General features: G+C 41.4%; 1 protein-coding gene across 1 annotated transcript in view; it reads left to right on the forward strand.

The window, feature by feature from the left end:
- The window catches only part of KIF6 (kinesin family member 6), a 404956-nt gene that overhangs the window by 95779 nt on the left and 291612 nt on the right, over positions 1 to 17565 (forward strand). Inside the window, exon 5 of the mRNA XM_070419405.1 lies at positions 1707 to 1816. Coding sequence (XP_070275506.1) covers positions 1707 to 1816 — 110 coding nt within the window. The remainder of the gene's footprint in view (positions 1 to 1706; positions 1817 to 17565) is intronic.

The following is a 17565-nucleotide window of genomic DNA, read 5'->3' on the forward strand; positions in this document are numbered from 1 at the left end:
CCTGATGCTAAGATGAGTTCAGAGTTATATGCTCAAACCTCAAACCATAATCTGTGGAATATTTAAGATATCTTCAGATAAGTTTTAGGAACATGTTGCACTGGCCTATAATGTGCTCTGAGTATCTTCCAGAGAGAAACAGCATATACAGAGTAGGGCAAAAGTGGGTTTACAATGGTCCGTATGGAAAATAATACAATAATTAATAAATAATAATGTAAGAATAAACTTTTTCGCATACTCACAACTGCACACCTACTTTTGCCCACCCTGTATGTGTGGACCATGGATCAGTTTTTCCATGAGTATTTCATGGAATGTTTTAGGAATCACTGCGTTAGAATAAAGGCCACACAGAGTCTGTCTAGTATTTATCGTCTCTGATGCCTGCACTAAGCCAAACTTCAAGCCAAAGGATCATGTCGGAATGGTGCCGCCATGGATCCCTTGCAGGAGAAGCAGCCAGAGACACCCACATGGGTAGTGTTTCCAACGTGCAGTTGGGAGAAATCTTTTGCATGGAGATTTAGTCCATGCTGTCACCTTCACAGAGCAGGAGAACGTGAAGTTTCAGCTGGGGCTTGAACATTTTCCTATAGTCATGTGCTGGCTGAAACTTGCTTTAATTTTCCATGTATTAGTTTGTTTTAGTGAAATGGTGGTGTCTGTATTTCAATCGTTTGAGCCATTTCAGGACCAGCGAATTGTATTACTTTTAATGTGAAGAGCATGTAAGAATTCATTATCCAGCTTCCTTACTTGAATGCTATGGCAACTGAGGCCTGACATAGCAGGGCTCACAGCTGGTAGAACTAGGACTCCAGCTTCTCTCCCCATCTCTGCGACTGGTTGAAAAATTCTCTGTTTTGTTCCACTGCAGTGGGAGTGTGTGTGTGTGTGTGTGTGTGTGTGTGTGTGTGTGTGTGTGTCTGTTGACAGAGCTAAGACAAGAACCAGAGAACCAGTCCCCTCAACTTTTTATCCTGATTTCCTTGACACCTATGCCATCACATTTCAGCATGGCCCATAGAAAAAAACCTCTCTCTAATCAGTATCAGGACAGTCCTGATTTGCCACTTGGGCCAGAAAAACTAACCAGGTAAGGTATAGGCAGTGGACTGGTAATGTCCACCCTGTGATTACCTAGTTGACCTAAACCATTTCTGTCCCCTGAATTAACTTTACATTAGCTAATTATTGTCCGTAATCTATTTATGTGCTTAGAAAGTTTGAATATTAAAAAAGTTTAAAAAGATTTGTGATTAAAGATGAAAACTCTTTTGTGACTAAAGTTTTTAAACCAAAGTAACAATTCTGTGTTCTTTTATGAATAGACTGTTCACAGAATGTAAATTTATTTTTTCTTAGTAGCCTTTCTTTTTTTGGTTGGAAAGTAAAACATGGTGTTATAGAGTTCTACAACCGCATCAGCTCGTTGTAAATGTGTATTGACTTTTTACGTATATACGTAGAATCAATACAAAGTAACAAACTGAAGTTGCTTGTAATCATAGGTATTGGCCATTAAAAAAAAAAAGCTTCGTGCTTATGGTAGCTGACAACTTGAAAGTGTCACGGACTGAACATGTAAACCATACAAAGTGAGAGAGAAACTGTGAGGAAGCTACACGATCAATGTGTTCATCTTCCTCTGCGCTGAATCGTCGTTAGAGCCATCAAATCACGTCTCTCCCTTTTCCTATCAGGACAGCAGCAAAATATACACAACGCACATTTCTTACTTGGAAATCTACAATGAATGCGGTTATGATCTCTTGGATCCAAGACATGAAGCCTCCAGTTTGGAAGACTTGCCGTGAGTAGCAGAACAACAAAGAACGGGGAGAATTGCTTTCAGATGTTTCCTGCAATTGTTTTCTCTGAAACTTTGCATGTTTCTGGTCTCAACTGTAATTAACAACCACTGGATAACAGAATCCTTTTGTAACATAATGGATGCTTTTTCACTAGTGATAGGAACTCAAATCGCTTAGGACTCACTTCTTGGGGAAATCTCATGGCGTTGGTGCAGGGAGAGCAGTGAGCGTCCTGGGAGTGTGAGCTGAGAGGACCGATGGGACCAGGCAGTCCCACTCTACTCCTTTACCCCTTGGACTGTGGCCTTTCTCTGAAGAAGGTATTCAAATTAGGCTCCAGCAGCAAGGAGAGAATCTGAAAGAGAGAAAATGCCCGAGTAGCAAAAACAGCTTCTCGACTATCATTAAGACTAACAGTGACAATCATTTGGTCACGATTGGCACTGGTGGTTTCGTGACTGAACTATAAATAGAGTCTTCAGAGCTTATCTAATAATAGAGTAAGTTACCCTGCCAGCATTTCTATAACATTACTCACTGCTTGTTTGAATATCTGCCTAAATTAGACATATGTTAATTGGTAACTGCATATACTTTGCCCAGACATCTCCATATATCAGAAGATGCCAGAGCCAAGAAAACACACTTTAATATTCTTCTTATTAAATATTCTAAAACAATTTAAAAGTATATTAATCCTCTACCAAAAAAGATCAGCAACCAGTTGTTTAATTTGTAACCCACCTTTATATATATTCTCCCATTAATGTTGATTGAATGTTTTTACATATCATCTTTCTTATGTTTACAGTATTCATTAGAGAAATTTAGAAAAGGGGATGTTTGTTGGTACAATAAATATTTGTATAAGAATTAAAGGAAAGGGAAAAGAAAAGGATTGAGAGGAAGGAAAAATTACTTACTGTGTGTAAGAAATTGGCCTTAAAGAAACTATTGGAGTTACGTTTACAAAAAGGTAAAAGTTTCCTATCACTACTAAAAAAATATCCACTACATTACAAAAAGATTCTGTTGTCCAGCGTTCATTAATTACCATTGCCACCAGAAAGAGTGGCTTCACACACGCTCTTGAACTGGGAGCAGCTCTCACAGAAGTCCTGCCTGTCTAGTTCCCTGTTTCATTGTGGTGAGCTGACATATACCAAACACTCTGGGTACCATCCAAAAAGGTAAGACTCTCCTCGTAGGAACAGCAGCATTAACGATACGAGGTGAGGTTGGACAGGCCAGGTGTTGAGGATTTGTGTGAAGTAAAAGCCAGCTTCTGAGGGACTCAGGCAAGAGACTTGGGTGAGAGATTGCTCTTCATTCTAACAGGTGACTTAAGTCGTTTGCTAGCTCCAGTCTGACCTACTAGTATATACCTCCTGGCTAAATCTCGCTTAAAGCTACATTGAACAAGTCACATCTACACTGAACTTAAACCAGCTTAGCAATAATCCAAAAGTGAAGGGCTTGGCTATAATGAACATGAAGGAGGAGACGTAACATGTAAGAAGAGATATCCAACAATAAATAAATGAGAAATAAAATTAATTGGTTATGCTCAGCACCTTGGCTTTGATTGGATTTGAAGAGAAGAAGGTGAATCGTGTAGGTTGGCGCCCCCCTCATTTTCCTGGTTGAGGAAAGGAAGCTGTAAGAGGTGTAACTTGCCCAGAGTTTCAAAACTAATGGGTTAATGGTAGAGCAAGGATGAAAAACTAGAGCTCTCACCTTCATCCCAGAGTAGCAAAAAGAGCTTCAAGATCTTAGTGTGGGGTATAGAGAACTAAGGAGTCGTGGCCCTGAAAAGGAGCTCCAATTGGGAAACCTGACTGGGTCGGGGGCGGGGGTGGGAGAGGGGGGCTTCCTATACATGATGTCAGAATGCCAGACCAACATCCATCGATTTGCAAATGTGACTAGTCCTTTGGCAATGAGTTTTTAGATGCCCTACCAAGGCATGATGTGTGAGGGAAAAAGTAGGTAAGTTGAACTTCATGAAATTCAACTTGTATTTATTATTTTTGCTACCCAGCTATGGACTCAGCCTTTCTATAAGAAACCCTGTTTTTTTTTTTCATTGTTGTTGTTTTTCCAATCTATTTAAACTAAAACAACAACAAACACAAAAACCCGTTTACCCATTCCTTCCACCTCTGGCAACCCTAATCTGTTCTTTGTATCTATGAAAATTTACAACACAAAGAATGACCCCTAATGTAAATTACTACGGACCTATAGTTAATAAAACAACAATAACAAAAAAGGAATGAATTATTGATACATTTAACAACTTGAGTGAATCTCCAGGGCGAGTGAAAAAGCCATTCCCAAAAGGCTAAGTGCTGTATGATATTATTTGCAAATCTATCTAAAAATATTTATGTAATACTTTAAATGGCAAAGTTATAGAAATAGATAACAGATTCCTGGTTGAAGGAATTAGGGAGGGAAGCAGGGATGGTTCTCCAGGCCAGTGCGGGATCCTTGCGGTGATGGGCTATTGTGTATCTTGACTGTGGCTGTGGATACACAAAACTGCCTACGTGACACAAACACACACAAGTACAAGGAAAACTGAAACATCCAAATAGATCAGTGGATTGTGTCAATGCCATTGTCCTGGTTGTGATACCTCGGATACAGGTACATGGGATCTCTCTGCTTTATATCTTACAGCTGCACGTGGATCTACAATGATCACAAAATAAAAAGTTTAATTAAAAGTAATTGGCTCCTCTGTCAAATATTAATTGACCATAGAGGCATGGGTTGATTTCTGGGCTCTCTGTTCTGTTCCACTGGTCTATAGGCCTGTTCTTGTGCCTATACCAGGCTGATTTGATTACAATGGCCTTGTGCTGTGGTTTAATATCCAGTATTGTGATCCCTCCAACTTTATTCTTCTTTCTCAAGATTGCTGAGGCTGTTCTGGGTCTTTTTTGGTTCCATATAAATTTTTAGAATGTTTTTTTCTAGATCTATGAAATATGCCATTAGTATTTTAATAGGGATGGCATTGAATCTATAGATTGTTTTTGGGTAGTAGACATTTTAATGATATTAATTATAACAATCCACGAACATGGTATGTGCTTCCACTTATTTGTATCTTCCTCAATTTCTTTCTTTAATGTCCCACAGTTTTACCTTCTCGGTTAAATTTATTCCAAGTACCTTATTTTGTTGTTGTTGTAATAGTAAATGAGATTGCTTTCTTAGTTTCTCTTTCTGATAATGCATTGTTGGTGTATAGAAATGCCGTTGATTTCTGGATATTTATTTTGTATCCTTCTACTTTGCCAAATTCAAAACAATATGGAGTTTCTTCAAAAACTTAAAAATGGAACTGCCTTTTGATCCCACTTTTGGGGATATATCCTAAGACTCCTGAAATACCAATCAGAAAGAATAATGCACCCCTGTGTTTATAGGAGCATTGTTTACAATAGCCAGGATCTGGAAACAGCACAAGTGTCCATCAGTACATGACTAGATAAAAAAGCTGTGGTACATTTACACAATGGGACACTATGCATCTGTTAAAAAGAAGGATCTCTAACCTTTTGCGATAGCATGAAATAAGCCAGTCAGAGAAAGACAAGTACCATATGGTCTCACTTATATGTGGAATCTAATGAACAAAATAAAGTGACAAACAAACTAGAAACAGAAGCATGGATACAGAGGACAGACTGACAGCTGTCAGAGAGTAAGGGGGTGGGGCAGACAGGATGAAAGAAGGTAAAGGGAATAGCCAAAAACGTATATGCATAGTGCATAGACACAGATAAGAAGGCAGTGAGGGCCAGAGGAGGGGAGAGTGGGTCTGGGTGGAAGGGAACAAAGAGGAGGAGCAATGGGGGACATCTGTAACAATGTCAACACTAAAAATAAAATATAATTTAAAAAGTAATTGGCTATATATTTATACAGAGGTATATATGTATATACACATATATGTGTATTAAGTCTATTCTTTATTTAGTAATTTAAATGAAAATAGAACCTCTGTTTTTGAAAGCTCTTTATATCATATGCTATAGTTAGAATCTAAGTGTGTCTCATGAAGTAAAACAGTATAACTGCTGGTCTCAACTGTAGGGAAAATAGTCACCTTACTTTGGTGTAATTTTAGTATTCCTAAATAGGGACACGTATTCCATTTAAGGTTCCAAAGTTGGTCATGGTTATTATTGTTACAAAGAAAGTCAGTAGACTTCAGAATCTAGTATTGAAATCTTGGCTGTGTTGTGTTTTTTAAGTAATTTGTCATCAAAGGAAAAAAAAAGAGTTGACAAATGTTAAATTTAATTCGCCAGCTTCCTAATACCTGATCAATGTAAAACACTGCACAGTGCCCCGGGAGTTACAAAAAGGATTAATGCTCAGCCTCTGCCCTGGTGGCTTTAGTCTAGTCGTGTGGAATCACTCAGTTATTCTGTAAACATTTCTCGAGACTCAATTCTGTCCCACACACTGTGCTGGCCACTGAGTTTACTGACTTGGTCTTTGCTCTCCTGGAACCTATCGAGTGGGCAAAACTAGTGCAGAACAGCATAAGGAGGAATATGAGCAGCATCGTAAGAGAGGCACCAGAATGACAAGCGCTTACAGGAAAAAGAAACCACACCAGGTGTGCGACCAGGGAAAGATTCATGGAGAAGGTGACAGGTGAAGTAGTCCCTGAGGGGGCATAGGACGGGCAGTGGGTGTGGCTTCTATGTCGAAACAAGGTAGGGAAGTTGATGTGTGTAGCTCGTTCTGTGACAGTTACGGACCTGTGGGGCTGGGACCAGTCAGGGAGTAGGTGAGAACAGTAAGACTGGAAAGAGGAGTGTGAGGATTGGACAGTCAAGGGGTAGCCCTTGGGGATGTTTATTCAAGGGCATAGCATAATTGGAGCTGCTTTTAGGAAGAAAAATCAGTCAGGAGTGACTCTCTCATAAAGGAGAGTCAGAGAGACCCCACAGCATTGTGGGAAGTCATTAGGGCCATTTAAGTGGGAGTGGGAGGGAGTAAGAAGGAGAGGCAAAATTAATAGTCCAGTTGATTGAGATTTAACTATGTATCAGAATCTCCTGGAATGGTGGTTAAATGTAGATTCCTGGCCTTCACCTTCAGAAAATTCAAACATGAAATATGTCTGAAGAAGTTTCCCAGGTGATTCTATCACAGGTGGTTTGTCTTACCCCTTCCCTCATCGCCCAGGTAGTTCTTTTTTAAGATATCAGGAAAGCCTCTCTAAGAGGGGAAGGGCTCTGTCATATGTTAGTCTTTTTGCTAGGGACCTTACATACATCATCTCATCGAGAAAGGAGGTGTCATAATCCATATGTCACACACGGCTACACAGGTTCACGGTGATTGAGTCGTATTTCCCCAAGATTCCATGTCTGCCAGAGACAGACCAGGATCAACCTCAGTTCGTCAGACCTCTGAGCTGGGGACATTGGTGCTCTTGCCAGGGAAGTCCATGTTGTGTCCTGGTGTCCATCTGGGCTATGAGCAGGCTGGTTTTCTGGGCTTCTTCAGGCCTCTGGTAAAGTGTTGTCCATTTCAGCTCTCTGTTGGGTGTCAGCCATGCCGCAAGGCTCCAAGATACCTGCTCCTGCCCTCAAGGGGCTCTAGGATAGTAGAACAGACTCATACACTGATCATTTCCACTTTACACAGTCAGTGATAAGATGCTCTGGGCTCCCTTCGGCCAGAACAAGGGAATTCAGAGACAGCTGGAGAAAAACCACCCAGTATGGTCTCCAACCTCAGTGGGGCCCTCAGCCTGCTAAGGAATGACTCCATGTGCCCAGCCCTTTTCTCCCATTCTTCACAATAATTATATCGAATGTCTGCTCTTTAGCCAAGTACTACCTGCCCCAATTCTCTTGGAAACCAATTGTATTCTTAGCTCAGAGAGAATATAGTAACTGCGAAACATGAATTCCTTCAACTTCCTGCCTCCCATCCTATCCTACTCACCTACTTTCCTCCAGTCTCAGGAAACTGTCTATATCAGTGGCTCTCAACCTGTGGGTCGTGACCACTTTGGCAGTCGAACGACCCTTTCACAGGGGTCGCCTAAGACCATCCTGCATATCAGATATTTACATTACGATTCATAACAGTAGCAACATTACAGTTATGAAGTAGCAATGAAAATAATTTTGTGGTTGGGTCACAACATGAGGAACTGTATTTAAAGGGCCAGAAGGTTGAGAACCACTGCTCTATATGAAAGCCAATCCTTCCACTTATGCTCTGGGCCCTTCTTGCATCTGCCCCAAACCTGTTTTGTTTGGCCTAGACATTTTCTTTTCTTTTTAATTGACTTTTTTATATAGAGAGAGAAGAAGGGAGAGGGAGAGAGAGAGAGAAAAAACACATCAATATGAGAGTGAAAAATTGATCTGCTGCCTCCTGCACACACTCCCCCAGGGATGGAGCTGCAACCCAGGCACGAGCCCTGACTGGGAATCAAACCAGCAACCTTTCTGTGCATGGGAGGGGACAACACCAGTCAACTGAGCCACAATGGCCAGGAGGAACCCAGACAGTTTCTGATTAAAATTTTTGAAGTTAGAACCTTTAAATGAAGCATGAATCCTTTAGTTCTTATTCCTACCTATTGCATTACACTTTATGTTTGTGTTATTTTTCTGGCCTCACTGAGCATTTGAAGAGATTTCTGGGCCTCTAAGCACAGATCTTAGAGTTAAAACTAACTCTACTCTTTTCTTCAACTGACTCAGTCACTGACACAGCTGAGAGGCAACCTCTTCAGAAGCTAGGGTGCTGTCCTGCACGATGACCTGAACAAGTGACCAGTGGCCAGTGCTGGTAGGACACACACTGTGTCCGTCATGGGCTGGCCAGAAACGTATTCCTAGAGAAATGGACCATTGCCAGTGAGCATGGCAGAGGGAATACAGAGCCTGTCCAGCCTGAAGACAGCACACTTCCACCCACAGCCTGTCTCGCTAGAGTAATTCACAAGGCAGAAGCTGGCATGCCCAGCTCTGAATGGACAATGGAAAGAGATCTTTCTCAGTATCAGAAATGTCTTAGACAGGAGGCTGTCTCCGCCAGCCTGGCTACCATAACAAAGCACCTTACACATGGGGCAGCTTAAACAGCAGACCCTTACCTCTCACAGTAACTGGGAAGTCCAGTATCAAGGTGCTCTTCTCCTGGCCTGCAGATGGTTGGCTTCTTGCTGTATCCTCACGTGGCTGAGAAACAGAACTCGGGTCTCTCCCTTTTTATAAGGAATTTCATCATGGAGGCCCCACCCTCAGGACCATATCAAAACCTAATTACCTTCCAAAGGTTCTGCCTCCAAATACCATCACTTTGGGGATTAAGCGTCAACCTATGAATTTTGGGGGACACAAACATCCTGTCCATAAGACTGGTGTTAGTTTTCACCAATGGTTGCCTAATATGTGATGTGTAGAAGATGGAAAGGAACAGCTGTAGTGTTTTCACTTTTGCTTCTGGAATATAAAAGTAAACCTGTGGTACTTAAGGTTTTTAGTCACGTGAGATTAATTAATGACAGGAAAGACATTGTCACCTCTGTCGATTCCATTTTCCTCATGCCTTGTATACAAACACATGCAAACAATTTCTTTTTCTGAGAGTAAGAGGTGAAATGCACTTTTTAAATGATGTATTGGTATGGATTTGACTTACTGGTTAGTCTTCATAATTGCTTTATAAATGGTTTGCTTTATTCTGATACTACATCATTTTTTTTTTTTTTTTTTGCAATCCGTTCCAAATTTTGAGTGTATAAAGGAAAACCATAGGAATACCTAAGGGAGTTTTGAAAATTTAGGCTTATTGTGTCCTTTAGAAGAATACACAGAGTATGGACACACATCTAATGATTACATCTCAACTAATAGAGAGAGAAATTATCACAGCATCATATATGCCAAGCATTTACTGTACTGCAAGAATCTCAGCTCTTTGGGAGGCATTGTAAAGAACTTTAATTGTAGTCTATCTTTAATTGACTTGTCATTTAGTTGGAAAATAAAACATGCATGTGAATTACCTCGAGAGACTTCTATAAAACTCAGCTGCTCTCAGCTGTCTAATAACGTATGTCTATGCACAAAAAGGCAGGCAGGGACTTAGAGCTGCTGTAGTCTCACGTCAACCAATGTGAGCCCACATCAACCAATTACTTTCTGTCATAACCCAGTCCAGTCCTTTCGTACCAGTGTCTCTGCTCCATGACCCTCAATGGTTTCCTAATTTTACTGGCATATGCCAAGACCAGAGATCTGATTGAGCGAAGAGCTGGCAGTGCTGCTGAGGTGGGAGCAGTGCTGAGTCAGCCTAGAGAGAGGACATGTGGGAAGAGTCTTTAGAACAAAATCTAGGTGACTAAGGGGGAAACTTCACATCAGATGGATCAGAGGGATCACCTGGACCAGGAGATAAAGGTTTGCCGGTGGCATATGTATCTCCCTGCTCTGAAACGTTCATAGAGGTTAGTCTGTGTATCGTTCAGTCGATTACAATTGACCTTGTGTTTTCAGATTGAATTTTTGGATAGTTGAAGACATTTCACAAGATGCAAGTTAGTCATCAGAAACCAAAGATCTGACTGATGCTACTCAGGCTGCCAACCCCTATTATCTCTCAGTACATGTCTAATTCAATCTAAGAAGCCAGCCCTAGGAATAACCCCATTAGAAGACATACTGGCAAAATAGATGTCTTTTATAATAGCAAAAGAAAGTAAAATACTCAGGAAACATTCAGGGAATTTGTGAAGTCAGTAGTACATATTTTTTGGTAAAATTAAAAGATTTGAAGATAAATACAAAGCTATTAGTCTTGTTCTGAATGAGAGGGGTGAATACCTTGAAGAAGTCAGTTCTTCCCATATTAATGTCAAGGTTCAGTGAAATTATGGGCAAAGTCTTAAACTTTAAAAAAACATTGAAATGATTCCAGAGTTTATCTGAAAGGAAACCAGCCAAAAGGGCAAAGAAATGTCTGAAAAATAGGGAAATGAGGGAGGACTTGTGACACCATATATTCAAATTAGGTAAAAGCTCTAATAACAAAAGCAAGTTATACCACTTCAAAATTAGACAATGAAGAAAGATTAGATAAACCAGAATCAGATCCTATGTCATGTTATTTTTAACGTTGAGGGAAGAGTTTTCAGTCAATGGTATTGAGCATTTTTTGTAGGTAAATTAACTAACAACTACCTATAACAGCAGCCCAACTTATAGCGGCTTACCCAACTAGTCACCCCTCCCCCTACACACACACACACACACACACACACACACACACACACACAGAATAGGGATTCTGGGGGATGGAGCCAGGGCTGCTGCAGAAGCTGCAGGATGCCATCAGGGCTTCTGCCTTTTTGCTCAGACATTCTTAGCAGGTGGCTTTAGTCCTTATGCAGAATGGTTGCTCTACCTTCACTATCCCATCCACATTCCTGGAGGACAAAAGAAGAGGAAGGAAAAAGGCAGGTGTTGGCTGAGACTTATCACTGAGCAGAATTATATTACACTAGAGGCCCAGTGCACAAAAATTTGTGCACTGGGGGCGGGGGGCGTCCCTCAGCCCCGCCTGTGCCCATTCGCAGTCCAGGACCCCTTAGGGGATGTCCACCTGTTGACTTAGGCCCACTCCCCGGGGGATCAGGCCTAAGCTTGCAGTCAGACATCCTTCTGGCAGCCAGGGAACCCTCGGGGGATGTCCGACTAAAGGCTTAGGCCCCCAAGGGATTGGGCCTAAACTGTTAGTTGGACATTCTTAGTGCTGCCACGGAGGTGGGAGAGGCTCCAGCCACCACCTCTGCACTGGCCAGCCATGAGCCAGCTTCTGGCTGAGTGGCACTCCCCATATGGAAGTGCATTGACCACCGGGAGCAGCTCCTGCATTGAGCGTCTGCCCCCTGGTGGCCAGTGCGCATCATAGCAACCGGCCATTCTGCTGTTCAGTCAATGTGCATATTAGCCTTTTATTATTATTATATAGGATGTCCCTATTTCCCCCTTTTTGCCCCCTCTACCCAGCTCTTACCCCCCACTTCTCTCTGGCCATCACCATATTGTTGTCTGTGTCCATGGGTTGTGCATATATTTTCTTTGGCTAATCCCTTCTTTAAATTCACTTCTTTAAATTTTTATTTTCAGGTAAGTGCTTATAACTGCAATTAAACTCTAATTATTTTGTCAATATCCACAAAATACTTGCTGTGATTTTTATTGGGATTACATTGAATCCATATATCAAGTTGGGAAGAACTGATAGCTGTACAATATTGAGCCTTTCTATCCATGAACATGGAATATCTCTCCATTTATTTAGTTCCTCTTCTGTTTCTTTCACCAGAGTTTTGTAGTTTTCTTTCCATAGATCTTGTGTATATTTTGTTAGATTTATACCTAATTATTTCATTTTGTTGGGTGCTAATGTAAATGGTATTTTCTTTTTTATTTCAATTGCCACCCAGTCATTGCTGGTATACAAGAGAACAATTGGCTTTTGTATATTAACCTTGTAGTCTACATTGTTGATATAATCACAATTCCAGCAGCTTTTTTTCCCCTTTAATTCTTTTAGATTGTCTACATAGATGATTATGCCATCTGTCAACAAAGACAATTTTATTTCTTCCTTCCAATTCACCAATTCATATACCTTTTCTTTCTTTCTTTTTCTTTTCTTTTCTTTTTTTCCTTATATTTGTTTGCATTATTGCATCAGTGAAGATTTCCAGTACAAAGTTGAAGAGCAGTGGTGAGAGAGGACATCCTTGCCTTATATCTGATCTTAGTGGAAATGCTTTGAGTTTCTCACTATTTGGTGGGATGTTAGCTATATGTTTTTGTAATAGTCTTTATCAAGTTGAGAATGTTCCTCAATATTCCTAGTCTACTCAAAGTTTGTATCATGAATGGGTGTCAGATTTTGTGAAATGGTTTTACTGCATCTATTGATATGGTCATGTGATTTTTCTTTTTTTAGTGTGTTGATGTGATGGATTATATAATTGATTTTTGAATGTTGAACTAGCTTTGTATACCTGAAGTAAATTCCACATGGTCATGGTTTATAATTCTTGTTATATATTATTGGATTCGATTTGCTAATATTTTGGTGAGGATTTTTGCATCTATTTTCATAAGAAATATAGTCTATTGTTTTCTTTTCTTGTACTGTGTTTGTCTAGTTTGGTATTAGAGTAATGCTGGCCTCATAGAATGGGTTAGAAAGTATTACTTTTGCTTCTATCGTCTAAAAGAGATTGTAGAAAATTAGTATAAATTTTCCTTAAATATTTGCTAGAGAACCTGGTGTTTTTAGCAAGTTAAATTAAATAACTTAATTTCTAAAATGTCATGTGATTGGCTATATTTTTACTTATCCGTAAAAAGATCTAATGTTAGATCTATAAAGAAAAAATATAATTTGGAGCTACTAGAAAGAATTTTAAAATTATCTCAATAGTAGTTAAATAGCAAAAATATCCATTACTTTTAGCTTGTTCTGTCTGTTGGCGGCAGTGGGAACCAGGTGTTAGACCAGTGGTGCCCGGGTTCAGCCACCTTGGTACTGGCTAGGAAAGAATTCAAGACTCAAACTATAAGAGAACATTTATTTGGAACACCACAGAGGTAGAAGAAGTAATTTGTAGAAGAAATGGGCTTAGGAAACAAGGTATAGAGGTAAAAGAAGGACCCTTGGAGCTTAGAAGTGAGGAAAGTCAAGGTGACTCCCCTGGGGGGTAGGAAGGAGAGGGGAAAGGCAAGGGCAGGCTCCCAGGAGGGAGAGCCAGCTGGGCCTTTCATCCTAAGGGTTTTAAGGGTGGAGTTTTTAAGGCGGTCCCAGGGAAAGACCTCAATGGAATACTCATCAGCTTTCCAGGTGTGTCCTTTCAGGGCTGGGTTCTCCCCTGATTGATAGGTGAGCACCAGGGCAGGGGGTCTGGTCTTGCTGCTTTTCTGGGCCTGAAGCTGAAATACAACTGAGGCCTAGATGTTATCTCTAGGGAGGAAGGGCCAGGGCTTCCAAACAAGATGGCCAGCAATATGCTAGGCGAGGAAGGGTCAGCTTGGGGCCTTACGATTGTCCGTTGCTAGACGTCCAGGGCTTCCCACCCTGGTGACCTCCTATGCCCGGCCCATCGTCCTGGCTCTGCTTTATGCCTGTCCAACCACCTACTACACGTCTAGGTTAAGCCCAATACAAAAATGTGTTGTAGGTTCATAAAACTTCCTCAATTGATATGTTTCAACTCTTTATCATTTATAACAAATGATATCTTTTAGATTAAAAAAAAATCAACATAAAGAAAATGTACCTTTGAAGTTGTTAAAATACAGGAAGGAGGGCCCCCCTTACATATTTCTCCTAAAAGTTTACATCTCCTCTTTTCTCCCAATCTTCACCATAGAGAACATCTGAGAAGGTGTGTTGGGATGGAACATAAAAGGAGGTTGAAAACTGCTGAACTAGAGAATATTCTCTTTATTAAAGTAAATAGCGAGACCATGTTAACAACATGCGAAACATATCTAGTTACTTAGGAGAGACTGGTGGTTCCCCTCCCATTTTCATGAGGCCTGCCTACTACTGATACTGCTCCACGTCAAGGTAACTAAACAAGGCTGCCTCCAGTCCATAGGGCACCTTCGTGTGAACTATTAAAAGGCACCCCTGCCATTTGCTGGAAAATTGTTGTAATATGCTCGTTTTGTTAGATGACACTTCACTCTGACCGACATTTGTCATAATAAATATACAACCTCATTATGTTCATTGCAGCCCCTGGGACATGGTACCATTATGTAGTGCCCTGTCTACTCAATGGCATGGGGCATTCCCAAGTAGAAGAAAAAGAAATCACCTTGCCGAACCGGTTTGGCTCAGTGGATAGAGCGTCGGCCTGGGGACTCAAGGGTCCTGGGTTCGATTCCGGGCAAGGGCATGTACCTTGGTTGCGGGCACATCCCCACTGGGGGGCGTGCAGGAGGCAGCTGATCAATGTTTCTCTCTCATTGATGTTTCTAACTCTCTATCTCTCTCCTTTCCTCTCTGTAAAAAATCAATAAAATATATTTAAAAAAAATAAAATAAATCACCTATGGCAACCTTTGCCTATAACATGAAAATGAGAAACCAGATTCATTGCAGTAACTCCTGGAAAGTTCCTGTTGGGCAAGTTGGTGGTGGTGGAATGTTGTGGAGGCGGGCGAGGGGGCTGGGAGGTTCTTTCATTGATGGCTTCCATTATTGAGAACAAGAGCTTGGCTATGGCTCTTTATATGCCTTCAGTTAGAAAGAGCCTGCAAATTCCAATTACTTAGCTAAATGGAAAAGATTCTCTGTTTACAGAGAAAATACAAAGCTTGCTTCTTCCCCATCATTAAGCAGACCGAGTATACTTAGCAAAACTTTTCCACTTAGGTGTCCAAGTTAAGACTATCAGAGACTTTTGTTTGAAATCTAAACTTTTTAGAAACATTTTGTAGGAAAAACGACTCACAGGCCCTTTCAAAAAGAATCAAATAAATAGTTTGGGGGTTTCCATCTTGGAATTGGGATGTTTATTTAAGAAACTTTAATAAAGCCGTCTTTCAAGCCCACGAAAATTACAGTCAGAATCAAGTGGCGACTAAGGATTCAGGAAATAGCTATTGATTTGTGAGAGAGTGGGGGAAAGAAAGTGCCAGGAAGGAAGCAACTTGAGGAGAAACTTTTGCTAATGGTTCTTATTTCCTCCAACTTTGAAAAAGCATTCCACCCGCAGCAGTTTAAGACATTCTCACTCCCAGATTAGCCCACCTAGGTGAGAGGTAGTACCCAGGGCATGACTGGGCTTTTCTGAGCAAAGGCATGAGAGGGGATGGAGCTGAAACACAGGCTCAAGGCTTAATAAAAAAGGGATTTTTCAATGAGGACAGGCAGGGCAATAAGGGAAAGTCCAGAGCTTTCTTCCTGGACTTGGGCAGAAACCAGGGAACCAAGGGATTGGGCAGAAACCAGGGAACAATGGAAGGAGAAGAGCTGGCCAGGGCGATCCTGATTGGGGAGAGAAATTTGCACTGCAGAAGAATCCATATGGATGCCAGAGATGGAGTCCTTCATAAGGTGCCCCGAGATGCACCCTAAGCAGGGGCACAGCCATGAAAGAAGCTAAATTACTTTGGACACCAACCTGACTTTTTATTTACGTTTCAAAGTCTCCCTTGGCAAGAAATCAGAAAATAGAGAGGAAACCATAATATCAGAAGTCAGAGAAACATGTAGTGGTACGCTATGAAAGAGAGCTGAAAATGACATGCAGAGAAGGGGGCATGTGCAGAGTTATTTTGAACAAACTGACAAAGCTGGACCAGCAAATATAGAAGTCCAATGGTTCTGAAGTAGCCACACTGGAGATCAAAGGCTCTGCATTAGAAAAAAAATGTCACCAAATGTCACTGGTGACATTTCACAAACACTTTCTACCTTATGCTCCTAATTATTATTTCTATCTATAATAATAAAAGCATAATATGCTAATTAGATTGGACGTCCTTCCGGAGGAAGCTGGGGCTGTGAGGGAAGCCTGGGTCCTGGATGCCAGAGGGAAGCCAGTGCTGGCAGCTGGGGAAAGGAAGGCCTACTCTTGCATGAATTTCATGCATCAGACTTCTAATATATATATATATATATATATATATATATATATATATGCCTAAGCAACCATTACAACTGGTCGACCAGTTGACTGATCACTATGATGCACACTGACCACCAGGGGGCAGATGCTCAACATAGGAGCTGCCCCCTCATGGTCAGTGCACTCCTACATCCAAACCCTCGGGGTCCCTCCTACCGGCTGGCCAGCCCCAATGGCCCCGATCACCGGCCATGCCACAGGACCCCACCTGTGCATGAATTCATGCACCCGGCCTCTAGTAGAAATATAATCCTAAATTCATTTAGGTTGTCCAGTAAGTGAACACTCTTAGAATGCCATGGTTGCTTGTTTTCCATGTTTTTTATTTCAGTGAAATAATGGTGAGAGATATATGTATGCTGTGTCCTTACTATCACTTAGGTTGACTCAGCAATGATATAAACCCTGTGGAAGTTGAGGTGGACCCATAATCCTAGCCTGAGCTTTAGTTACTGTTGTGGTGCCTAGTTGACCAAGCAGTTGCATGGTCAGGGAGGTAGAAAAGGAACTTCCCAGGGAAGGACAGGTTATTAAGATGTGACCTTGCCAATTAGATGTGGCTCAAGAGTGACTTCAGTGACAACCAAGAAGATGAATAACTTTCCCAGTTGGGCATGAGGTGGAGCTGGGTGGAAAGTAAGATGAAGCAACCAGAAACCTCCCCATATGTCTGCCTTGAAGGGTAAGGAAAGCTGAAGCTAGTGGCTCTCAACCTTAGCTGCACAAGAGAAACACCTGGAGCTTTTACAGATTCTGATACCCAGACCACACCCCAGGACAATCAAATCAGAATTTCAGGAGGGACCTGGCACCACTGTTTGTCTTGTTTTGTTTAAGTTCCCAGGTGGTTCCTGTGGCAGCCAAGTTGGGGAACACCTGGATTAAATGAAACACCGCAGGTGTCTGGCCTGCGTGGTGCCCAGTGAGTGTGAGCATCCTCTTTGACTCACTTTCTGCTGCTCCCTCCCCCTCTTCTGAACTCGCACAGAATAGCACTGCATCTGTCTTGGCCTCACCACACACATG

This window comes from Myotis yumanensis, unplaced genomic scaffold (genome assembly GCF_028538775.1).
Source record: "Myotis yumanensis isolate MYYU_CA2020_CCGP unplaced genomic scaffold, mMyoYum1.0.hap1 SCAF_6, whole genome shotgun sequence".
Lineage (NCBI taxonomy): Eukaryota > Metazoa > Chordata > Mammalia > Chiroptera > Vespertilionidae > Myotis > Myotis yumanensis.